The sequence below is a fragment of the Mirounga leonina genome, unplaced genomic scaffold (genome assembly GCF_011800145.1).
Source record: "Mirounga leonina isolate KUSES-001 unplaced genomic scaffold, KU_Mleo_1.0 Mir_488, whole genome shotgun sequence".
NCBI lineage: Eukaryota > Metazoa > Chordata > Mammalia > Carnivora > Phocidae > Mirounga > Mirounga leonina.
Window position 1 is genome coordinate 1,281,467 of NW_023270777.1, and position 22,024 is coordinate 1,303,490.

General features: G+C 56.3%; 1 protein-coding gene across 2 annotated transcripts in view; it reads left to right on the forward strand.

Annotated features, from left to right (window-relative positions):
• Window positions 1-20,533, forward strand: part of NUP88 (nucleoporin 88) — a 21,454-nt gene extending 921 nt beyond the window's left edge. The window contains exons 2-17 of one of the 2 annotated variants that reach the window (XM_034989361.1): window positions 2,277-2,446; window positions 3,160-3,285; window positions 6,274-6,360; window positions 7,382-7,558; window positions 10,506-10,692; window positions 10,899-11,046; window positions 13,986-14,084; window positions 16,628-16,718; window positions 18,079-18,180; window positions 18,642-18,800; window positions 19,021-19,146; window positions 19,227-19,292; window positions 19,415-19,495; window positions 19,701-19,827; window positions 19,915-20,033; window positions 20,309-20,533. In XM_034989361.1, coding sequence (XP_034845252.1) covers window positions 2,277-2,446; window positions 3,160-3,285; window positions 6,274-6,360; window positions 7,382-7,558; window positions 10,506-10,692; window positions 10,899-11,046; window positions 13,986-14,084; window positions 16,628-16,718; window positions 18,079-18,180; window positions 18,642-18,800; window positions 19,021-19,146; window positions 19,227-19,292; window positions 19,415-19,495; window positions 19,701-19,827; window positions 19,915-20,033; window positions 20,309-20,372 — 1,929 coding nt within the window. In that variant the 3' untranslated portion in view covers window positions 20,373-20,533. The remainder of the gene's footprint in view (window positions 1-2,276; window positions 2,447-3,159; window positions 3,286-6,273; window positions 6,361-7,381; window positions 7,559-10,505; window positions 10,693-10,898; window positions 11,047-13,985; window positions 14,085-16,627; window positions 16,719-18,078; window positions 18,181-18,641; window positions 18,801-19,020; window positions 19,147-19,226; window positions 19,293-19,414; window positions 19,496-19,700; window positions 19,828-19,914; window positions 20,034-20,308) is intronic. The other variant, XM_034989362.1, reaches the window with a different exon arrangement.
• The last annotated feature ends 1,491 nt before the right edge of the window (window positions 20,534-22,024 follow it).

Sequence of the window (22,024 nt, forward strand, 5' to 3'; positions counted from 1 at the left end):
TTATTTATTTATTATTTTTTAAAGATTTATTTATTTGACAGAGAGAGACACAGCGAAGAGAGGGAATACAAGCAGGGGGAGTGGGAGAGGGAGAAGCAGACTCCCCATGGAACAGGGAGCCCGATGCAGGGCTCGATCCCAGGACCCCGGGATCATGACCTGAGCCGAAGGCAGACGCTCAACGACTGAGCCACCCAGGCGCCCCGATTTTATCTTTTTTTAAATTTAAAGATTTTATTTATTTATTTGACAGAGAGAGACACAGCGAGAGAGGGAACACAAGCAGGGAGAGTGGGAGAGGGAGAAGCAGGCCTCCCGCCGAGCAGGGAGCCTGATGCGGGCTCAATGTGGGGCTCGATCCCAGGACCCTGGGATCATGACCTGAGCCGAAGGCAGACGCTTAACGACTGAGCCACCAGGCGCCCCCCTGGTGGTTCTTTCTTTTCCCTTCTAGAAGATGAGCCCGTTCCCAAAGTTGGAGGGGAGTTTTGCTTGGGTTTGGTTAGCCGACAGCACGTGAAAGTGGGTGTAGACAGAAAGCGTTCCAGACCTGTGGTCAAACGCTGCCTAAAGGAGACGTTGATTTGTAGCAAACGGATCCTGGTTTTTTTCAAGATTAAGAAAAACTAAAGCCGTGATACCTGTTGTGACACATGCCTTGTGTTGTGAGCCACCGTGATTCCTGTTGATGAGAAATGGTTGGATTTTAACAAGGTGCTCGCTGTGTTTCTGCGGTCTTGAAAGCAGTCACAAGTGGACAAGTGTACTTTCTAACAAGCACTTGGTTGGAATCGGTTGGAATCGGCGATGAGACAGGCTTACAGACCTGAGTCACGAGCGGGAGAAATCGCGTTGTGTTCAGAACGGTCTTGTTTAAAGTGATAAAGGCTGAGGGTGGTTCTCCTTACGGGAGGATAAGTGATACGTTGGCAGTCTCCTGGCTTATGAGTGGAAGTAGAAAGGACAGAAAACGGGAATGTGAGGTGGGCAGGAGAGAAGCAGCAGGACGTGACCGGCAGAAGAAGTGCGTTGTTGTGAGGGCCGGTGACGCTGAGACAAGCAGCTTATCGAAGCCCCGAGAATGCCGCGTGGGTCCAGCGGTGTTTTACCAGCTGCCGGAGCTCTTGAGGCTGTTCTCTGTCCCACTGGACTGTTCCTGACGTAGCACAGCAGCTGCCGTTTGTGAACACTGCTGAGTTCAGTTCTCGCGTCACTGGAACACGTCAGAGACAGCAGTATGCCGTGTTCTGTGCCGAGGGTAAGTGAGGAAGGACACAGGTCTCAAGAATTCACAGTTAGCCGTGCGGGATGGGACAACAGTCAACTGAAGGGATGACTAGAATGCAGGGTGACAAGAACTATGACAGAATTATCCAGAGCACAGAGAAGATGCACGTACCCCTGGCCGGGAGATCGGGGTGATGTCTCAGGAGGTCTCCTGGACCATGACAGCCAGCCACAAAAGGAGAAGGGAGCTGTCGAGACACACAGGCTGACAGAGCGTGGTGGCTTCGCGGACTCGGGCTGACCGGATGGGGTGTAGAGACTGTCAGGGGCAGGCTGGAGTTCGGTCACAAAAAGGGAAATTATGTGTAGCGTTTATTTTTCAAGGTGGGGAAACCTGGTGCGTTCTATGTTACATGCTAATCTCAGCGGTTAAAAAATTTCCCATCAGTTCCTAGCCCAGGTGTTAGCGCTTACCCAGAATGCTTCATTGCTGTGCAGTTCCCAGCGAGGAAAGCAGCACCTGCCTCAGTTGCTGTACTAAACTGTACTAAACTGGGGGGCTCAAGCAGTGAGGCGTCTGCCTTCGGCTCAGGTCATGATCCCGGGGTCCTGGGATCGAGCCCCGCGTCGGGCTCCCTGCTCAGCGGGAAGCCTGCTTCTCCCTCTGCCCCTCCCCCTCCCCTCTGTTTGTGCTCTATCTCTGTCACTGTCTCTCTCAAATAAATAAAATCTTAAAAAAAAAAAGGAAAGAAATACATTTCAGGGGCATGGCTCAGTCGGTGAAGCATCTGCCTTCGGCTCAGGTCATGACCCCAGGGTCCTGGGATCGAGCCCCGCATCGGGCTCCCTGCTCGGCGGGGAGCCTGCTTCTCCCTCTGCCTCTGCGCTCCCCTGCTCATGCTCTCTCTCTCTGTCAAGTAAATAAAGAGAATCTTAAAAAAAAAGAAAGAAAGAAAGAAAACTGTACCATGATGGTTGTGCTTTCAAGTACCTCGCATACATTTTTACTGTGAAATGAACTATTTTAACCAGTTTGCTTTATTCTCCAGAGATTGCTGTGCATAAATCCGCCCCTGTTTGAAATCTACCAAGTCCTGTTAAGTCCAACACAGCATCATATAGCACTTATAGGAGTAAAAGGACTTACAGTATTTGAACTACCTAAAAGATGGGGGAAGAATTCTGAATTTGAAGGTGGAAAATCAACAGTGAACTGTAGGTAAGTTGTATTTCCATTTATCGTTTGTCTAGTTTGTAACACATGCGGACAGTTGTTCAAGCGCCGTGGTGGTTCGTAAGCTACATTTTCTGTGCTGCCGACCCAACGCCACGTGCTCTCGGCTTCCTGCTGTCATGTTTGTGCGATCCTGCATTTCTTCTGCGGGATGATCACAGCTGTCTCACTGGAGTTCGGCTCCTTCATGTGGGCAGAAATAAGATAACTTTTGAAAAGCAGTTACTATGTATGTGTCAGGGGTTTAAGTTTAACTAAGTTTAATTTTTGTATCTTTTTCAACAATCCGGAAACGGAAAGATCTGTTGAAAAGAGTGTAAGATAGAAACCACCTTTAGCTCCCCAGCGTTCCCTGAAAATGTTCCCTTTCTAAAATCTGTTGCCCCATTTCCGCAATTGGATCAATCACGTTTACTCTGTAGTTCTCTTACAAGGCCAGTAAAGGGATCAAATCGGTTAGTGTATCTCAAGTCACCTGTAACAGTATGGTCTAAAATACACTGATTTAGAAAACGGTTCTGTTTTGATCCTCACTTGCACTGGCTGAATAGATGCTTTGACTGCTCTTCTCAGCAAGATTTGAGAGAAAGAAATATGAAGGAAGGAAGAGCAAAGAGTGTTAAAATAGATTTTCCTGTAGAAGGTCTTTGGTCCACATTCTACAGAACGTTTTGGAAAAACTGTCGTCTTCATTGTAGTACCACTCCCGTCGCTGAGAGATTTTTCACCAGTTCTACGTCTCTGGCGCTGAAGCACGCCGCTTGGTACCCCGGTGAGCTGCTGGACCCCCACATCGTGCTGCTGACGTCAGACAACGTGATAAGGTGCAGTGTCTCAATCTCTGTAGCTTCGCGCGGGGTCGGCTGTGGCGCCATCGGATGGGTCACCGGCCGTCACGCTGCCCTGTCTCGGGCTGCTGTAGGCCCTCGGGCCCAGCGGGCGTCTGACGGCCCTAACTTAGTGGCCTTCGTTACTGCTCGCCCGCCCAGCCAGGCCTCTGCCTCCAGGCTCTCCTTCACTGACCCTCCCGAGAGAGCCCCTCTCACCTGTTGCTCTGCTGGAGGCGATGCCCCGGGGGGAGAAGGGAGCATAACTGGGAGTTGAGAGATATGAGTTCTTGTCCCAACGCGCCACTTCTGTCTTGGAGATCTTAAACTTGAGGGGAGCCTCAGTTCTAATTTTGTAAAATGAACCGGTTTGATCTGACAGGTTTTGAGCTCTATGATTAAAGGCCCTAATCCTACAGAGATTTCTGTAACACTATCAGTTAACTTTCTGGATCTAACTTAGGTAAAACATGGAAGGGGGTGGGGACTCAGCTGAGGTGCAGATAGTCTTATTTTTCCTAATCACTGCTTTTAACCATGCTCTACCAGCTCTTCTTTCCCTGCTGAAGGCTTGACCCTTACTGGCCTCTTACACAGATCTCATCGCTCTCTGGTTACCTTCAGTTATTAAACTTGGTGCGTCCAGTTTAAAGGTGCGATGTCCAGTCCATACCCGCTCTGGGTCCCGGCCCGTCGCACAGGCCAGACGCTGGGGGAGGGGACGCTTGTGGGGAGGGCCTGACCAGCTCTGGCTTTTGTTTCTGTCCCAGCACCTTGAGGTGGGGTGATGTGTAGGGACGGGGCTGCCTCCTGCTTCCTCGGGGTCTCAGTCCTTGGGAGTGAGGGGAGCTGAGGCTGGCTGGCTGTCGGGGGGTAGACCTGACCCTGCTCCCGGTGTCATCTGGTCCCATCGGCTGCTGGTGGCCGCCGTTGACGCGGTACCTGTGCACAAACAGTGTGTGTTTCTTCAGGGGCCCCCAGTCACTGAGGAGCTCTGTCTCCCACCGGCTCTGTCCGCGGTCAGGCCCGCGTTCTCTCTCGGGATGGAGGATCCTCGCACTCGCGATGGAGCCATTGTTGTCTTTTCTGTGGTATGGTGGTGACCGCCACGGTCCTCTGCTCTGCCCTGCAAGGGCCGCGGGGACCTGGGCATCGGTACCACAGTCCTTTCTCACACTGTTCCAGCCCACCTCCTGTGGAAATTTCCGTATGAGCGGTGGATACCATGTAGCATTCACAAGCCCCCAACCCCAGGGTGTGACCTGTCCAGTTCACTCGGGGATCCCTTACCTGGGGGCCTGCAGTTTCCTGCAGCACAGCTGGATTCAGCTAGGACATGAGACACCCTTCTCCCCTCATTACAGGCACCTCTAAATCTGGCAAGTATCTACTCCCCACCCATTTGGTTTTGGAGTTGGGGCTAAAGAAAGGAGGGGACGCCCTCTTGCCACAGAGGTTATAGTGTATACGGAAGGACTCCCGACGCTCCCTCTCCTGGTCTGTGTCTGTTTCTTTCTTTTTTTAAAGATTTTATTTATTGGGAGAGACGCGAGCGAGAGAGCATAAGCAGGGGGAGTGGGAGAGGGAGAAGCAGACTCCCCGCTGAGCAGGGAGCCCAGTGTGGGGCTTGATCCCAGGACCCCAGGATCATGACCTGAGCTGAAGGCAGACGCTTAGCCGACTGAGCCCCCCAGGTGCCCCTCCCTGGTCTTCCTTTCATATGTGCTGAGGAAAGGGGTGGTGGGAAAGGGCGCAGGCCAAGATCTTCCCTAGTTATGCCTAAAAGGAGGTATTTGGTCTCAACTGTTGAAGGTTGTTCTTTTTTAAATATGGGGTACTCGGGGCCCTGGGTGGCTCAGTTGAGCATCTGACTCTTGATTTCAGCTCAGGTCGTGATCTCGGGGTCATGAGATCAAGCCCCATATCGGGCTCTGTGCACAGTGCAGAGTCTACTTGAGATTCTTTCTCTTCCTCTCTGTGTCCCTTCCTCCTACTCTCTAAAGAAATAAAAAATAAAAATAAATATGGGGTAGTTATTGTTTCTCCTAAGCTTTGGACCCTGTTGACAGTTTCTGGGCATCAAGATCTCCCTACCCACCCGGTGCACCTGCTCTTCCTTTCACCACCCCCCCCCCCGCTATAGTGCGTTCTGTCCAGCATTTATGTGCGTTTTGAAGTCAGTGTTGCTTACAAGCGGCGGAAGACCGTGGTGTGTGTGTTCAATTGGATCACATTTTCATTAAAAAGATCTATTAAATGGCATTTTACTGGTAATGGAACTAATGAAGTTTAAAGTGTCTTAGGGCGGTCAGACAAAGTGATTAACTTGATGAGGGCTTTATAAGCGATGTTGGATTGCTAATAATATTTTTGGCCTTTTGAAAATTCTCCTTTTAACTATAGCCACGTGCCGTGAAATTTTGTTATTTTAAATTAAAATGATGTTGGTAAAAAAAAAAAAAAAACTCCCGTTTTACACTTCCCCCTTGGGAAAATAGGGATGACGTGATGTTGCGTCTTTGTGTAACAACAGTGTGTGCAGACTGGGGGCTAAACGTCCCTCTCTGTGCGGCCTGTGGGTGTATAGAGGGCAGTGGGGCTCCTCTCCGAGGAGGTTCGTGTGTGACGGGCGGAGACAGGCAGTACCGGGGAGCTGGCCCACTTGGGCCGGTCAGGCGGCGTCCGGACGGCACTAGTGTGCCCGGGGGCTCAGGCTGGGAGAGACGGGGGTGCCGCAGTGTGCAGGAGGCCGGGAGGCACTTTGGTAACGATGCACGGTATTTCTGGAGGTCCCCCGGACACCCTGCTCTTACGCTGTGAAAGAACAGACGAAGTACGCTGCTCTCTCAGGAAGAGCAGGCTCTGTGGCAAAGAAATGGTTGTGAGACGGGCAGGAAAATGCTGAAGCAATGATTAGATGGAGGGGAAGGGCAGTTCTGAAATGAAAGAATTCTAAGTGCGGGTCTCTCCTCCTTCGCTCGCTAGGATTTACTCTCTGCGAGAGCCTCAGACCCCCGCCAGGGTCATTGTGCTTTCCGAAGCCGAAGAGGAAAGCCTGATACTCAATAAAGGGTAAGTTGTTCTTCGTGTTCTGAAATGTTATTTTCCGGTAGTTTATTGGGATTACAGATGCAGTTTTAACAGAGATTGCGCGGTTCTTCCATCGCTGACCGGCATGCTTTTGGTGGTGTGAGCACACACCCGTATTTATTAACCTTGCAGGCAACTGGAATCTTTTTGGATGACAGTTATACTAAACTTTAAAATACAAAGACAGCAGCATGTCTTATCACTTGTTTTTCGTAATTACAAAGGTAACATGTATTTATTGTAGAACACAGGGAATACCTACAGAAAAATATTAAGAAGAAAATGAAATGCTTTGTGATGTCCCCATAGCAGCCAGAGGGACGCCTGGGGCATAAAGCTGGCGGCCCTGCGTCCCTGCTGCCCCAGCGCACTGAGTTCCCGCAGGCGGCCCCTCTCCTGCCCTGGCCCCGGGCTCAGCCGCCCCGGCTTCCTTGCCCTTCATTCTCAGCACCGCCCTGCCCGCGTGGAGCCTCTCTGCCTGTGCTTTGCCACGTGACCACAGACCCGCTCCCGTCGGTGCTTCGGGTCTGTGCTCAGATCTCGCCCGTCAGAGTCCCTCCCAGGCCGCTCGGGCCGAAGGATCGCTCAGGGCCGCCTACACGCGTCCCTTCCCGTGCTGGCATCTGCTGCCGCCACGTCCTGTGCTCCTGTCTTGTCTTGTCGCTCTCGCGAGGGCGGGGCTGTCAGGTTCACGGATGTGTCTCCAGAACGTGCAGCAGCGCCTGCTCAGGGCGGGTGTTTCATGGACGCTCGTGGAAGGACCGTCTCCCCCACTCAGAGCTGGTCTTCCCGCTCCCTTCCTCTCGGGTTCGTGCGTGTCTCTGTGCGGGGTTTTACCGCGCGTCTGCAGGTTTGAGCTGCTGAAGATGGAAGCCGCGCTGTAGGGTTTGACGCTTCTGTCGTTTGGGTGTGATTTTTTTGCTCCACTGAATGCAGATTCCATGCCCACCTCCTGTTACTGGACATTTTATTTTCAACAGGCTGGTTTTCAATGTCTTTTCAGGAGGGCGTATACCGCGTCTCTGGGGGAGACAGCAGTTGCGTTTGACTTCGGGCCGCTGTCCGCGGTCCCGAAGAGCATGTTCGGGCAGAAGGGCAAAGGGGAAGTCGCGGCGCACCCGCTGTACATCCTGTATGAGAACGGGGAGACCTTCCTCACCTACGTCAGCCTGGCACACAGGTGAGTGAGGGGCGGCCGTCTGCTGCCCGGGGCGCCCCTGCCGCCGGGGGACGCGGGGTCCCTGTAGTGCTTGGTTTGCGTGGTACCGATCCTTCGGCCTGTGACTTCCTCGCCGTCGACCAGACAGTCGGTGCATCGCACGTGAACGAGGCACCGCGGGGAAGGGCAGACAGGGTAGTCTGGTGTCAGACGTCCCAGTTGTGGGGAGAAGAGCCACGTGCCCAAACCACGTTAGTGGCACAGAGACAGTGCTCAGAGGAGGGAGAGACGGATCGCAGTGAAGGAGGTAGGGACGTTTTCGTGGAGAGGGACGCCTGTCTAATGCGGGATCGCCGAGGGCTGGGGAAGGGCGCGTCAGGTGGGTGCACATGTCACTCATGGCTCAGCGATGAGACGTTTGTGGCGGGGCAGGGTTTCAGGTATAGGGCACCAGGTGATGGAGCTAGAAGGGGCTGCCCAGGGACAACGTGGTGGAGTTCTACAGCCGGTTAGGGAACACGGGGTCTTTCCTGTAGGAGTAGGGCCGTGGGAAGCCGGTGATGGCGTCCAAGCAGAACGGTGAGATGGTCGGTAAGGGACGCACAGGGGCAGAGACGTTTGAAGTCGCCGCGCCGCACGTTGGCTGACCAGCTGCGGCCTCAGAGTGGGGCCGTTCGGAAGCAAAGGCGGAGGTGCACGCAGCAGACGGTGCAGAGGGAGGGTCCGTGAGAGCCGGTTGCCGGCAGGGCGGGTGGTGCTGTTACCGAGGGCCCGACTGACCCCGTGTTGGACAAGACCGTGGGGATGCACCGGGGACAGTTGGAAACGCAGGCCTCAGGAGAAGAGGCAGATGCTGAAGATAAAGACCTGAGGCTCCCCCGTCACGGTGGGCGAGGCAAGAGGATAAGAATTTGGGGCAAGTTTGTAACCAGAAAGGCCTAAGGCCAGAGGCTGAATGTTGTGCTTCATTCCTAAGTCGTCTCGACGGACAGTGATCCAGGGCCCGGCGTGTGGCCCCTGTCCCCTGGCGCTCCCTCAGCAGACCCGGGCGCGGCACTGCGGGCGTGGGGCGGGGGCCGTGCTCGCCCGCCTGGCTGGCAGCACCAGCACGCTGGTAACGCAGGCGCTTGGACCGGGGGCATCCGCGGGAAGACCCGGGGGTGGAGGGGACAGGAGGGTGAGCGGAGCCGTGAGGTGAGAAAGGTGAAGAGCTCGTGGGTGGCGGGGCCGTGAGGACTCACTCCCCTTGGATTCTGCTCGACCCAAACGTTCGCCTTTCATACGGGACCCGTCTGGGGGCTTCTGTGCTGACACGATTAGCCTCCCGCCGTTCGGCCGGGCGCTTTCTGCATCCTCTTATGTCCAGTCTAGTCCAGTCCCAAATTCTCTTGATTTTACCCTAAAAGTTCCTGGAACGCCAACCCCCTTCTCTCCAACCCCTTGTCTTGGCTTTGGACCCTCGTCTTTTGCCCAGATCCTTCATCTCTTCACCAGCGGCCCAAATCCCACTTGTCCCTCCACGTCCTCTCCTCACTGCTGTCACATTCATCCTGGTGAAGCACAGCTCCGTCACCTCCATGTAAAGCCCTGCTGATGGCCGTCGCCCAGCAGGGAGACCGCCCGCGTCCTGCGCCAGTCCTGGGCTACTTTCCTGCGGCCTCAGACAGTATCCGTCGCCTCCCATCCTAGTAAGCGGAGTCGCCTTCCTGTGGGTCCTGGTCGTCCATGCTTCCAGAACTTTCCAGAGCTGCTCCTTAGCTTGGAGTGTTCACAGTCCCCTCCCAGAATATGCCCTTTCTCATTGCTCATATTTATTTTTGGTACCTTTTTTACCTCAATTTTTTTTTTTTAATTTATTTAGGGATGCGTGGGTGGCTCAGTCAGTGAAATGTTTGCCTTCAGCGCAGGTCATGATCCTGGGGTCCTGGGATTGAGCCCCGCATCGGACTCCCTGCTCAGTGGGGAGCTGCTTCTTCCTCTGCCTCTGCCCCTGCTCGTGTTCCCTCTCTTTCTCTGTCTCAAGTAAATCTTAAGGAAAAAAATTTTATTTATTTTAGATGGGGAGAGCACAAGCGGGAGAGGCAGGGGACATTCTCAAGCTGACTCTGCGCTCAGCGCGGAGAGCCCCATGTGGGGCTCAGTCTCACAACCTGCGCAGAAATCAAGAGTCGGATGCTCACCCGACCGAGCACCCAGGCGCCCCTTACCTCAGTGTCTTTGTCCCTGTGTTCCTCTCGCGCTGTAAATCCTGCGTTGTCACACTCAGCACATGTATGGTAATTCTGGCTACACGTCAGCTGAATGTCTGTCCCTTGGGCCGCCCCCCAGCACTCAGTAACTGTCTCCACGTGGACATTGGGTCTGAAGCCCTGAAGAGACAGTGCAGGGTCTAGGCAGTAGTTAGAAGCAGGCGTGGTTGAGTATGCTCTCGTGGGTGTGCAGAGTGGGGCGGGGGCGCCAGTCTTCAAGGGACGGAAGTTAGAGAAGGCCCGAGAGGTGTGCTCGGAGAGACGGGGAGCGGGGGCAGATGGTGCAGATGTTGAGGTGCAGCCGCGGGGCAGCTAAGCGGCCGTGGGTTTAGCAGCGAGGGTCTCCCTGGGGCCTGTCGTCACTGGGTAGCTTAGAGACGTGACGAGGGAAGCACCGTCCTAGATTTGGGGCCTGGTTTCTCAGCCTCCGCACTGGTGATGTTTGAGCTGAACAGTGGGGAGCGTTCAGCACCCTCTGCCCCAGCGCACCAGTAAGTGCCCCCGTCACCCCCGTGGCGACAACCAAAAATGTCTTCAGACGTTGTCCGTGTCTTCTTGGGTGCAGACTTCTCTGCAGTCGCAAAGCACCGGGGGTGAGAGTCGAGCGGGAGAGTGTGGAGACCTCGGGGCCGCCCGGCGCCACGTTCATGGCCGGGGTGGGCCGGCCGCAGGAATGCGCGGTCTGAGCCGCCCACCCGCGTGTGTCACTGTTCCCGCAGCCCCGGGAGTGTCGGGAAGCTGCTGGGCCCGTTGCCCATGCACCCTGCGGCGGAAGACAACTACGGCTACGACGCGTGCGCCATCCTCTGCCTGCCCTGCGTCCCCAACATCCTGGTGATCGCCACCGAGTCGGGAGTGCTGTATCACTGCGTTGTGCTGGAAGGGGAGGAGGAGGACGACCAGACAGTGAGTTGGGTGCGGGCACTGACAGCGGGAGGGGCTCCCTGTCACCGCCCGTCCCGAGGTGTGGCCCCTACATGGGCCCTTCGGACCCTGGTTCGCGTCTGCCGGACACGAGAGAGGCCGTTTTGTCCCCTCGTCAGGACACGAGGTGGGGGGTCCTGTCGGGTGGATGAACGCGAACGCCTGAGACGCTGCTGCTTCTTTCACAGTCGGAGAAGTCCTGGGCCTCCAGGGCCGACTTCGTCCCCTCCCTGTACGTGTTCGAGTGCGTGGAGCTGGAGCTCGGCCTGACGCTCGCCGCCGGGGACGACGACCCCTTCGATTCGGACTTTTCTTGTCCAATCAAACTGCACAGAGGTAACGTGGGCAGCGCCCTCACTTCCAGCCCGACCTGCTAGGAGCGGCCGTGGTCTTGTGGTTCCAGCCGCGGGAAGGCTGACTGAGCCCCGAGCGCCTTCCGGGCTCCGCGCGCCACTCCGGGGCCGCGAGGGGCTGAGCCGCTTTCCCAGGCGTCCGGATAGTCTGCCGTCTGGATCCGCCCAGATCGAGAGTGGGGAATTTTTCCTGGTCCAGTCGAAAGCTGATTTCCTGATTCAAATACCTAAACGTATACAAACTTTAATAAACCTTAAAAGGAATTTTAAAATTCAAATTGTAAGACGCTGCCGTGAAGATTCAGGTCTTCACTTTCGAACACATCATAGTATCTTGTTACTCCCAGACCCAGTTTGAAAGCTGTCCTTTTTCTCTTTTTCTCTTTTAATTTACCTGGGTTGGTACCAGATCTTTCCGGCAGCTTCTCTGTTTGTCTGGGGAGCTTCTGGGTAGACTGCTGCGCCCCTGGAAGCTGGTGCTGTGGAGATGCCGAGCGGCTGAGTGGAAGGGGCCTGGCTCGGGCTGGGTTTGGGCACAGTTCTGACATGAGTGGGCGTTCGGTCAACCCCTCTGGGCTCCGTTTTCTCACCTGGCAACGGTCGGGGTGACATCAGATGACCTGGGAGGCCCTCTCACACAAGCCCCTGCGATCCCACTGTCCTTCCACCGCTTCTCGGGGTCTCCTCCAGGTTTCTGGGCCCCGTGCAGAGACAGGAGCTCCTCTGCTCACCGGCCCTGGAGCCAGCCCACGGGATCGGGTTCAGATCTGTAGAGAGGACAGCAGACGTTCGGGGCTCGTGGTTCTCGTGCGGTAGGCCAGCATGGGGAGTCACTGAGCACGTCTGATTAGACAGTCCAAGCAGTAGGGGTCACAACTTAGCGATGACGACACTGGGACCCGGTGAGGTAAGGGACACACTTTGCTTGGTTTCCTTATAAAGAGAATAGGTCTTCGGGAAATCTTTTTTTTTTTTTTTTTTTTTTAAGATTTTATTTATTTATTTGACAGAGAGAGACACAGCGAGAGAGGGAACACAAGCAGGGGGGGTGGGAGAGGGAGAAGCAGGCTTCCTGCCTAGCAGGGACCCCGATGTGGGGCTCGATCCCAGGACCCTGGAATCACAACCTGAGCCAAAGGCAGACGCTCAACTGACTGAGCCACCCAGGTGCCCCGTCTTTGGGAAATCTTAAATGGAGGCATTCTTTTCTTGGTTTTCCCAACGAGAGTTAATATTTCGTATGTGAAACTAGTAAATTTTTGACTCATTCATATTTGTCCTTAGGGCACATTGCAGTCACTGAAACGTACCCAGATTTTTAATGACGTGAGTGGCCACCGAATAGCAGGGTGTCTAACAGATTCCTACCTCAGTTTTGAATGTTGCCTCTTTTGTAACAGATTTCTGGTTCTTTCCCAACACTGAGATTTTTTTTTTTACTTCAGCACAGACACATTTTGAAAAGCCATTGGAAACAGTAGACCTAATGAGATGATTTGAGCCTGAGATAAAGTCTCCAGTTTGGCCAGATGAAAAGAAACTTTTTAATATTTTATTGTTCAGGGAGAGGACTGCCATACACCAGGATTTTTAAAACTTTGTACTACTATAATGCTGTTTTCAGGGGGTAGTTATGCAGAACCCCAACATATAAAACAGGAAAAAATGTTAACATTCACTTCACAACATTTACTTACTGTGAAGTCAACAGTAAGAAAGGCTGTTAGGAGGAAATTTTCATCTGGGGCTTATGGATGACAATTGCATCTTTTTTTCTTTTTTTTTTTAAAGTAGGCTCCACACCCAAAGTGGGGCTTGAACTCATGACCTTGAGATCAAGAGTCACGTGCCCCACAGACTGAGCCAACCCCTCAACAGTTGCATCTTAAATCAGCTTTAGCATGTAAATTATTTCTGTATCTTGTTTTAGTTGTTTAATGTTTTGAAAGTACTGAGTCACAGCGATAAATATTCATAAATATTCAGGAACTCATCTTTTAGTCTCCGGTAGTCTCACTGGTACTAGGGCTCGAAAGAAGTATAGAAGATTTCATCTAAATTACGTAACAATTCTTCATATTTCTTAGTATAACTATAAAGGATCCTCTGGGTTCCTGGGGGCTCAGTCAGTTAGGTGCCCTACTCTTGATTTCAGCTGAGGTCATGATCTCAGCGTCGTGAGATTGAGCCCCACGTGAGGCTCCATGCTCATGAAGAGTCTGCTGGAGGTTCTCTCCCCCCTCACACCTCTCCCCTGCATGTATGTGTGCGTGCTCTCTAAAATCTTTTTAAAAATTAAGTAAATATAAAGGATTGTCAAACAAGAATTATATCCAATTTGGGGCGCCCAGCTGGCTCAATTGGAAGAGCATGTGACTCCTGATCTCAGGGACATAAGTTCAAGCCCCATGGTGGGAGTAATCTTACTTAAGGAATTAAAAAAAAAGGATTAAAACTTAAACGTAAAACCACCCGTGAGTCAACATTGTTGAGAAGTGACACCCCACGCCTGTGTGGACGCGCGGTGTTGGGACTGCTGAGTCCGTGGTCGTCCTGGCGGGCTGTGACTTACGCACTTGCTTGAGTACGTTCGCGGAGTGACGCATATGTTTCTGCAGAGCTGCCCCATTTTACTTTGAGGGACTGCAAGTAAACGCCCAGAGGTGGACAAGTATATGTTTTGGTGAACTCTTCTGTTGAGAAATATTGGGGTTGTGTTTATTGCTTTTAAAAATATTTAAAATATATTTGAAAATTGAATTCAGGTTTTAAAGTTTCAAAAGCCCTGACATAGTAGCACAGTGGGAAGGACCTGCAGACCGTCTGTCTGTCACTTCTGTCCACACACGTGTTTGCGGGCTTCTGGGGTGAATGTCCGTGTTCTAACGACTGCTGTCGTATCGTTCATGGTTCCGTTTGCAGATCCCAAGTGTCCCTCCAGATACCACTGTACTCACGAGGCCGGTGTGCACAGCGTTGGGCTCACTTGGATTCATAAACTTCACAAGTTTCTTGGGTCAGGTGAGTTTTTTGTACTTTTCAGTATGTTTCACAGATTCTATCAAAAAGTCGTTTAGAATTGGGGCGCCTGGGTGGCTCAGTCCATTGAGAGTCCAACTCTTGACTTTGGCTCAGCAAACCTCCGCTGAATATCCAGTTTGGCTGTTTACAAGTTCTGCCTTCCACACTTTCCCTTAAGATCTGAAGCACAAGCACATTGCTCTTGCCCCTCGTGTTCAACAGTGTTGAGCTGGCAGACAAGGAAACTAGCCCAGAAAATGAAATAAAAGGCTTCAAGATTAGAAAGGAAGAACTGAACCCCTCTTCGGACAACGTGAGCTTTTATACAGTAAATCATAGGGGACCCGTTACAAAAGCGTTTGTACTAATAAAGGTTTCAGAGAGCTCGCACGATACAAGAGCAGTGTGCACTGGTAGTGAATAAGCCAAAAGAAAAATAAGAACACAGCCCCGTTTGTAGTAGCTTCAAAAGAAAATGCTTAAGAACGAATTTAATAAAAGTGTAAAACATAGGCTTAAAATTACAAAATGTTACTGAAAGAAATAAGCCTAAATAAATAAAAAATGCCCCATGTTCATGGATCAGAAAACCTAGTATTGTTAAATGGCAATAATCGCTAAGTCGATGTGCAGACCCAGTGCCATCCCTGTCAGAATTTGCAGAAATTGACAGGCTGATCCTAAAATTCATTTGGAATTCCAAGGGCCTGGATTAGCCACAACAGTCTTGAAAAACAAGAACAAAGTTGGAGGACCCACACTTGCCGATTTCAGAACTTCTTACAAAAGGTCCGGCACCGCAGACAGCGTGATGCTGACATAAGGAGATTCGCATAGGTCGATGGAACGGGGTGGAGAGTCCAGTTGGTTTCCACAAAGGCGCCAACAGAGATCAGCGCGGGGAGAGCAGTCTTTTTGACCAGTGGCGCTGGGACACGTGTGCGTGCACCTGCGACAGGACGGAATTGGACCCCTTGCTCACACCGTAACGCAAGAATGACTCAAGATGGATCGCAGAACTAAAACTATACACCTCTCAGAAGAAAACACTGTTACGGGAGTGAAAAGACAATCCCCAGGATGGGAGTAAGTGCAAATCCCTGTCTGGTAACGGACTTGCAGCTAGAATACGAAAGGGGCCTGTAGAAATGAGCAACGTGAAGGCAAGAGCCCAGTTCAAAACAGGACAGAGGGTTTGAGTAGACCTTGTTCCTCCGATGAGGTGCAGACGGCCAGTAGCGCCTGAGACCACGTCCCGTGTCAGCAGTCCTGGAGGTGAGACGCCACACGACCGCCGGGTGCGACTTCACGCCCGTCAGAACCGGTCCTGGCGAGGGGGGTCAGCACAGGGCTTGCGGACACGCGACGTGGTGCCGCACCGAGGGAAACAGTCTGGCCGTGCCCCAGGCGACCCGCACAGACTGACGGCCTGACCCCGCGGTCCGCTGCCCGGTGCACGCGCGCGTGTCCACACAAACACGGTAAGCAGCCGTTCACAGCAGTGTCCTCGTGAGAGCCAAACGGCCGTGTGTCTGTCACCGCCGATCGGGCAGCGATCCAGCCATCGGACGGAGTGTCCGCCCACAGTAGGAAGGGATGAGGCGCCGACTCAGGCTGCGGCACAGGGAGCCTCGCCCAGACAGCCACCTGTCGCCGACTCCGCGCACGTGCAGGGACGGTGCAGGGCAGGCAGGTGCGCCGAGGGGGAAGGCCAGAGGGTGGTGGCGGTGGCCTGGGGCCATTGGCCAAACTCGCGTGATCGTTCAGGAGTGTGCGGCTTCCTTCTGGGTAATGAAGTTGTTTTTTTTTTGAAGATTTTTTATTTGAAAGAGCGGGAGAGCACAAGCAGGGGGAGGGGCAGAGGCAGAGGGAGAGGCAGACTCCCCGCGGGGCAGGGAGCCCGACGCGGGGCTCGACCCAGGACCCCGGGATCATGATCTGAGCCGAAGGCAGACGCTCAACGACTGAGCCACCCAGGCACCCCGATTTTATCTTTTTTTAAATTTAAAGATTTTATTTATTTATTTGACAGAGAGAGACACAGCGAGAGAGGGAACACAAGCAGGGGGAGTGGGAGAGGGAGAAGCAGGCTTCCCGAGGGGCAGGGAGCCCGACGCGGGGCTCGACCCAGGACCCCGGGATCATGACCTGAGCCGAAGGCAGACGCTCAACGACTGAGCCCCCCCAGGCGCCCCTCGTGAAAAGATTTTAAAATCTCTGTGGTGGTGGGTGTACAATTTGTGCAGCAAACCCCCTGGAGTTACACACCGTAAGTGGTGGGCTGTGGGCCGCTGTCAATCACATTTCGGAAAGCCGTTGCAGAACCCGCCGAGGCGCGCGAGGCGTGCGTGAGGCGGCGGCCGCCCCGGAACCACGGCCGGGAACACGCCCGCGTTCCCGCAGCCGACCGGGGAAAGCCCACTGTCCCTGCTGGGCCGGGAGCCCCGTGCCAGGAGGGCGCGGTCCGAGGCGGGCACTTGGCTGCGTCCAGCTGGTGCCCGGGGCCGCGCGGCCGTTGACCTGGTGCGCCCCTCCCCCCGCAGACGAGGAAGATAAGGACAGTCTGCAGGAGCTCGGCGCCGAGCAGAAGTGCTTCGTGGAGCACATCCTGTGCACGAAGCCGCTGCCCTGCAGGTAAGGCCGCGTCTGCCCGCGCTCGGGTCCCGGTCCCAGCCGAACTCACGTCGCCCCCCGGCGGACACGACAGCTGACCCGAGGGGCCGTGGGTCGGGCCGCCCGCACACTGTGCGCTCCGCCCCGTTTGCTGCCGTCCCCTCGTGAGCACTGTCCTCGTGTGTGACCCCGAGCTCACGTCAGGTTTTCAGCGAGGGCTCCCGGGCCCCCGTCTGCCTGGTTCCCTCTCGGTCACACGTACTGAAGTTGGGGTTTGGGGTGAGGTCCGTGAGGGCAGAGACCGTGTCTGTGTCACACTGTCTTGCGCCCCGTTTCTGGCCAAGGGACACATGGTCCGTGGACGTTCGGTGAATGAAGGGAACTACCTAGAATGACTCCCAGCCCTTACTGGGGTCACTGCATCGCTGTCCTGCCGTCCGCACACGGGCCCAGGAGGAAGGGTGGGTTCGGGCGGACGGGGGGCGTGCGGGTGTGGGAGCCGGGCCGCGGGGACGGAGCGCGGGGGAGGGCGCACGATGGGGCAGGAGGCCTGAGCGTCTGGAGCCCAGCCGCGGGGTGGGGGGAGGTCCTGGGGGTGACCGCAGAGCAGCGGCGAGCAGGGAAGGCTCCAGACGGGCAGAACGGGCTGGGGGCTCTGGGAGACGCGCAGGGAAGGCCCTGCTGGGTCAAAAAGTGAAAGGGGGAAACAGGGAGTAAGTCCCATTTGTATACGCTTCTCACACAGGTAGAATTAAACCGTGTCGCTTAGGTGTGAATCCACAGATTTTTAATCGCCAAGCACCAAGTCAGGATAGCGATTTCTTCCCGCAGGGCCGGGGCTGAGGGGAGCTTGTGAGCAGGGGGGTCACCCGGAGGCTGCAGTTCCTGCAGCGTCCTTGCTCCGGGCCTGGTCGCGGTCACAGCTTCTTGCTCCCCAGGTGCAGGCTTCACCCTGAAAACAGGCCTTTTCACTCCCGGAGCCCTGCACCGTCTCCCCTCCCAGAAGAGGGGGAAGCCGCCCGGAAGGAGGGTTGTGCTTAAGGGCAGCGGCGGGCGGCGCGAGCGGATGGGCCGCCGGCCCTGCCGGGACCCAGTTCCGCCTCCCCGCGGGCGGGACAGGGCGGGGGCTGGAGACCGTGGGTGAAGGCCTGCGAGCTGGTGCAGGAGCGCTGGGCGCTGGACGCTCGCCTCCTGTGCGGTCTGAGCGTCCGCGAGCGCTCACGCCGGGCCGGGCCTGGCGTGCGAGCCGGCAGCAGCCGGTGGCTCCTGTCCCGACGGCCTCCAGGCTCTCAGCATGGCGGCCTTCCAGTCCCCAGCTCTACGCTCCTGCAGGGGCGGCGCGTCCCGGCCGAGCATCAGCCCCTGCGACCTGTTGTTGCAGGCAGCCGGCGCCCATCCGGGGCTTCTGGATCGTGCCCGACATCCTGGGGCCCACGATGGTCTGCGTCACCAGCACCTACGAGTGCCTCATAAGGCCCTTGCTGTAAGTGCCCTCGTGCCCCACACGCTTGACCATCCCGCTGGGAGAATCCCTCCGTCGGAGCAGATGCAAAATCACACGTGGGAGAGGCACGGTTTATTCACGTGACAAAGCTGTCCGGTGCTCGAGACTGTGTGACAGACACGGTCTCTGCCCTCACGGACGTCACCAGAGCCCATGATGAATTTGTATTCGAGGGCTGCCTTTGTCAGCTCAACGTCTTTATTGGGAAGATCCCGTCCCGACACGCGGGGACACGCGGCAGCGTTGGTGGACTAGGGGGACGGCTTCCCCAAGGTGACCTTCAGGGCAGAGAGCTGCAGTCTCGCCCTCTCACGGGAGACGCGCTGTCCACGCTGTCCAGTTCGTCGCGTTCTCACAGCTGCGCGTGGACGGGGCTCCCGCGGGGCTCGCAGCCGGTGAGCCCGCGGTAGACGGCGTTGGGTCGCGTCCGTGTCTTGCAGGAGCACGGTCCACCCGGCGTCTCCTCCCCTGCTCTGCACCCGAGAAGACGTGGCAGCGGCGGAGTCTCCCCTCCGCATTCTGGCCGAGAGCCCGGATTCTTTCGAAAAGCACATCAGAAGCATTTTGCAACGTAGTGTTGCAAATCCCGCCTTTTTGAAGTACGAGCTCTGGGCGTCCAGGTTTTACCGGGCTCCCGTCCCCGTGTTCATCACTCCTGTCCGTCCTCTGTCCTCCGCAGGCTCGTCTCCCACGTCCTGCCGTGCTGGGCGTGCGGGGATCGGCGCCTGGGCTGTCGGGGTGCCGGGGTGGGGGGTGGACAGGCGCAGGGGGAGGGGCTGCGGGGCAGACGGGGAGTCACGGCAGACGCTCCACTCCCAGGTCGTCCGACGGGGACGCGGCCCCCGCCCCGGAGGAATGCCTGCAGTTGCTGAGCAGGGCCACGCAGGTGTTCCGGGAGCAGTACATCCTGAAGCAGGACCTGGCCAAGGAGGAGATCCAGCGCAGGTACCCCGGCCCCGCGCCCGCGTGCACCCGCCGGCGGCCCGGCGCGGCGCGGCTTCTGCTGAGGCTCCGTGTCCCCCCAGGGTCAAGCTGTTATGTGACCAAAAGAAGAAACAGCTGGAGGACCTCAGTTACTGCCGCGAGGAGAGGTAAGTGCCCCAGCGAGCGGGGGACGCGGCCGCGGCTCGGGCTCAAACACGCGGACGCAGGAGCGCGCCCTGGGCCCCGCCCTCCGGGTGCAGCCCGAGCGCCCCTGGGTTTCTGCCGTTAGGAAGAGCCTCCGGGAAATGGCGGAGCGCTTGGCCGACAAATACGAGGAAGCCAAGGAGAAACAGGAGGATCTCATGAACAGGTCAGTGGCCGCGATCGTTCCGGTCCGAGCCCTCGGGTACTGAGCGTGTTGGGGCAGGGGTGGTGCTGCCCGCGCCGGGAGGCGTCGGGGCGACAGCGCGGGGAGCCCCGGCCCGGCCCGCAGGGGCGCAGGGCCGGGCTCGAGGACCGGGGCTCGGGCGCGCCCGGCGCCCCGCGGCCTCCGACGCCCGCCCGGCTCGCTCCAGGATGAAGACCGTGCTGCACCAGTTCCACACTCAGCTGCCGGTTCTGTCCGACAGCGAGAGGGACATGAAGAAGGAGCTGCAGCTGATCCCTGAGCAGCTGCGGCACCTGGGCAACGCCATCAAGCAGGTAGGCCGGGGCGCGGGGCGGCGGGCGCCGTCCGTCCGAGGGGCGGCGGGCGCGCAGCGAACCGTGGCCCGTGTTCTGACACTCGAGGTCGCCATGAAGAAGGACTATCAGCAGCGGAAGATGGAGAAGGTGCTGAGCCCGCAGAAGCCCGCCATCGCGCTCAGCGCCTACCAGCGCCGCTGCATCCAGTCCGTCCTGAAGGAGGAGTAAGTGCCGCCCGCCGCGCCGCCCGCGTTCACGGGTCCCGGGGACCGAGGGGCAGAGGATGGTGGAGGAGCAGAGACGCGACCGTGTCGCGTGGCCGCCGGGGCCCCCGGGCAGCGAGCCCCACGGCGCTGCGTGGAAACCTCGCGCGGTTCGCTTCGGCGGCGCATTTCCCGCACACTTGAGCGTCACCGCTTAATTCCTCAAGCACGAGCGTTAACGCCGTCCTTGTTCGTTCCTTGCGTCCCCGGAACTGAGTGACTTTATGATCTTACAGGGGCGAACACATAAGAGAGATGGTGAAGCAGATCAATGATATCCGAAACCACGTCAACTTCTGAGTGCACGGGGAGCGGGTCCCCGGGGGGCGAGGCGGCGGAGGCTCCGACAGGTGGCCTCACCTACCTTTCGCGGCGGCGCTGTCGGTGAACTGGGCCCTGGTGATTGGTCTTTCATACTGGTTTTGTAATTAATAAATGCTGTTATTTGAAGTTGGAACGTACTTTGTATTTAAGCTGAAGTTTAGGATTGTGTTCAGCAAGGAACTAGGATCCTTCCAAACCGTCCCGCGTCTCCGTGCTCAGCCAACACGGTAGCGTCCAGAACCCCAGGACTGAACGAGGCAGCGGCTGATTAACGCCAACACTTTCTCGAGGACACGTGTCGAGTGCAGTCACACAATCACCCCCGAGGCCCGCTCAGAGCCAGGCAGGGGCCACCGACAGCCAGGACCACCCTCCAGAGCGGCGCTGGCTGCGCGCGGTCCCCGACGGGCACCAGGTGGGTCAGACGTCAGTGTGAGAGAAGCCTCACCAGGCGCGGGGTTGTCCTCAGCGTCAGGTCATCTCTCGCACCCTCCGGTGTGAGTTCTAGAAGGTGGACACGGCTGTGACCGCCGCGGAAGAGCCAGGAGGGAAGGAGGTTCCAGGTGAGAGGGCGGGTCAGCCGTGCGAGCGCACGGACGCGTGGGGAACCCAGCCGGCCTGTCCTTTGTCTGCGGGGGCAGAACCCCACCTCCTCGGCTGCTTCCTGTCTCTCAGACAACCCGGTTTCTAGAAGTGCTTCCTCCATGGGTAGCGTCTCTGTGGTTTCACACGAGAAACACTGAGCAGAACCAGGAGTCTCCGCTGGGGTTCCTCTAGCATGTTCCCGGCCAGGCTCCCCCAGTTGGGCTCCGCCACGGACCGCCGTCGGTTCCAGACGGAGGAAACGGTCTGTGACGTGCCGGCATTCACCGGGAGCGGGTGGAGGCCGTTCAGGAAGGTTACGACCCGGCTGCAGTCCTCTGAAATCCGCCTGCGGCTCGTCATGCACGTACTGAAACTCCTGTAACTCAGTGAGATGCAGGTTCCTTTCTCCAAACCAAGTAGCACTTGTTATACAGAGAAACTTTAAACCAACTAACAATGTTTCATGCGTGGTGGGCCTAGAACCCTATTTCCGTAATTCGTACTTACTGTTAAATTCGTAATTATGACAGAACTGCACCAGGGGCCCAAGGAATGAGGGATGTAGACCTCTTCTTGTCCTTGGGGGACAGATTTTTTGGGCTAGCCCCATCCTGCAAGACCACCCACTCTGAACCCTAAGTCGACCGTGGCTGAGCCAGTCTCCATCATCCAGTCACTCCCGCTGTGCAGCGCCGAGCACGAGGGTCACCTGAGGACACGTCTGTGTGCGGGGCTCCAGCCGGCCGCCAGTGAGCACGAGCCCGGTCCCTGTGCTTCCTGACGCGCGGGGGAGCCCGGCACCTCATGCTCACCGAGCTTTCTGCATGGAGGGGAGGGGTCTGACCTCAACGGACACGACCAGCAGGGCTCTGGCCTGGTGGCGACCCCAACAGCCTTTCCCAGGGGCCCCCACGGGCAGTATGCATGCCACACCGAGCTCAGAAAAGGGAAAGACAAACTAGGCATCTGTCTGGGATGATCAGAAACAAGGCTCACAGGCCCATGGACTTGAGGTGGAAATGAGCAGATTTAGAAGCTTATAC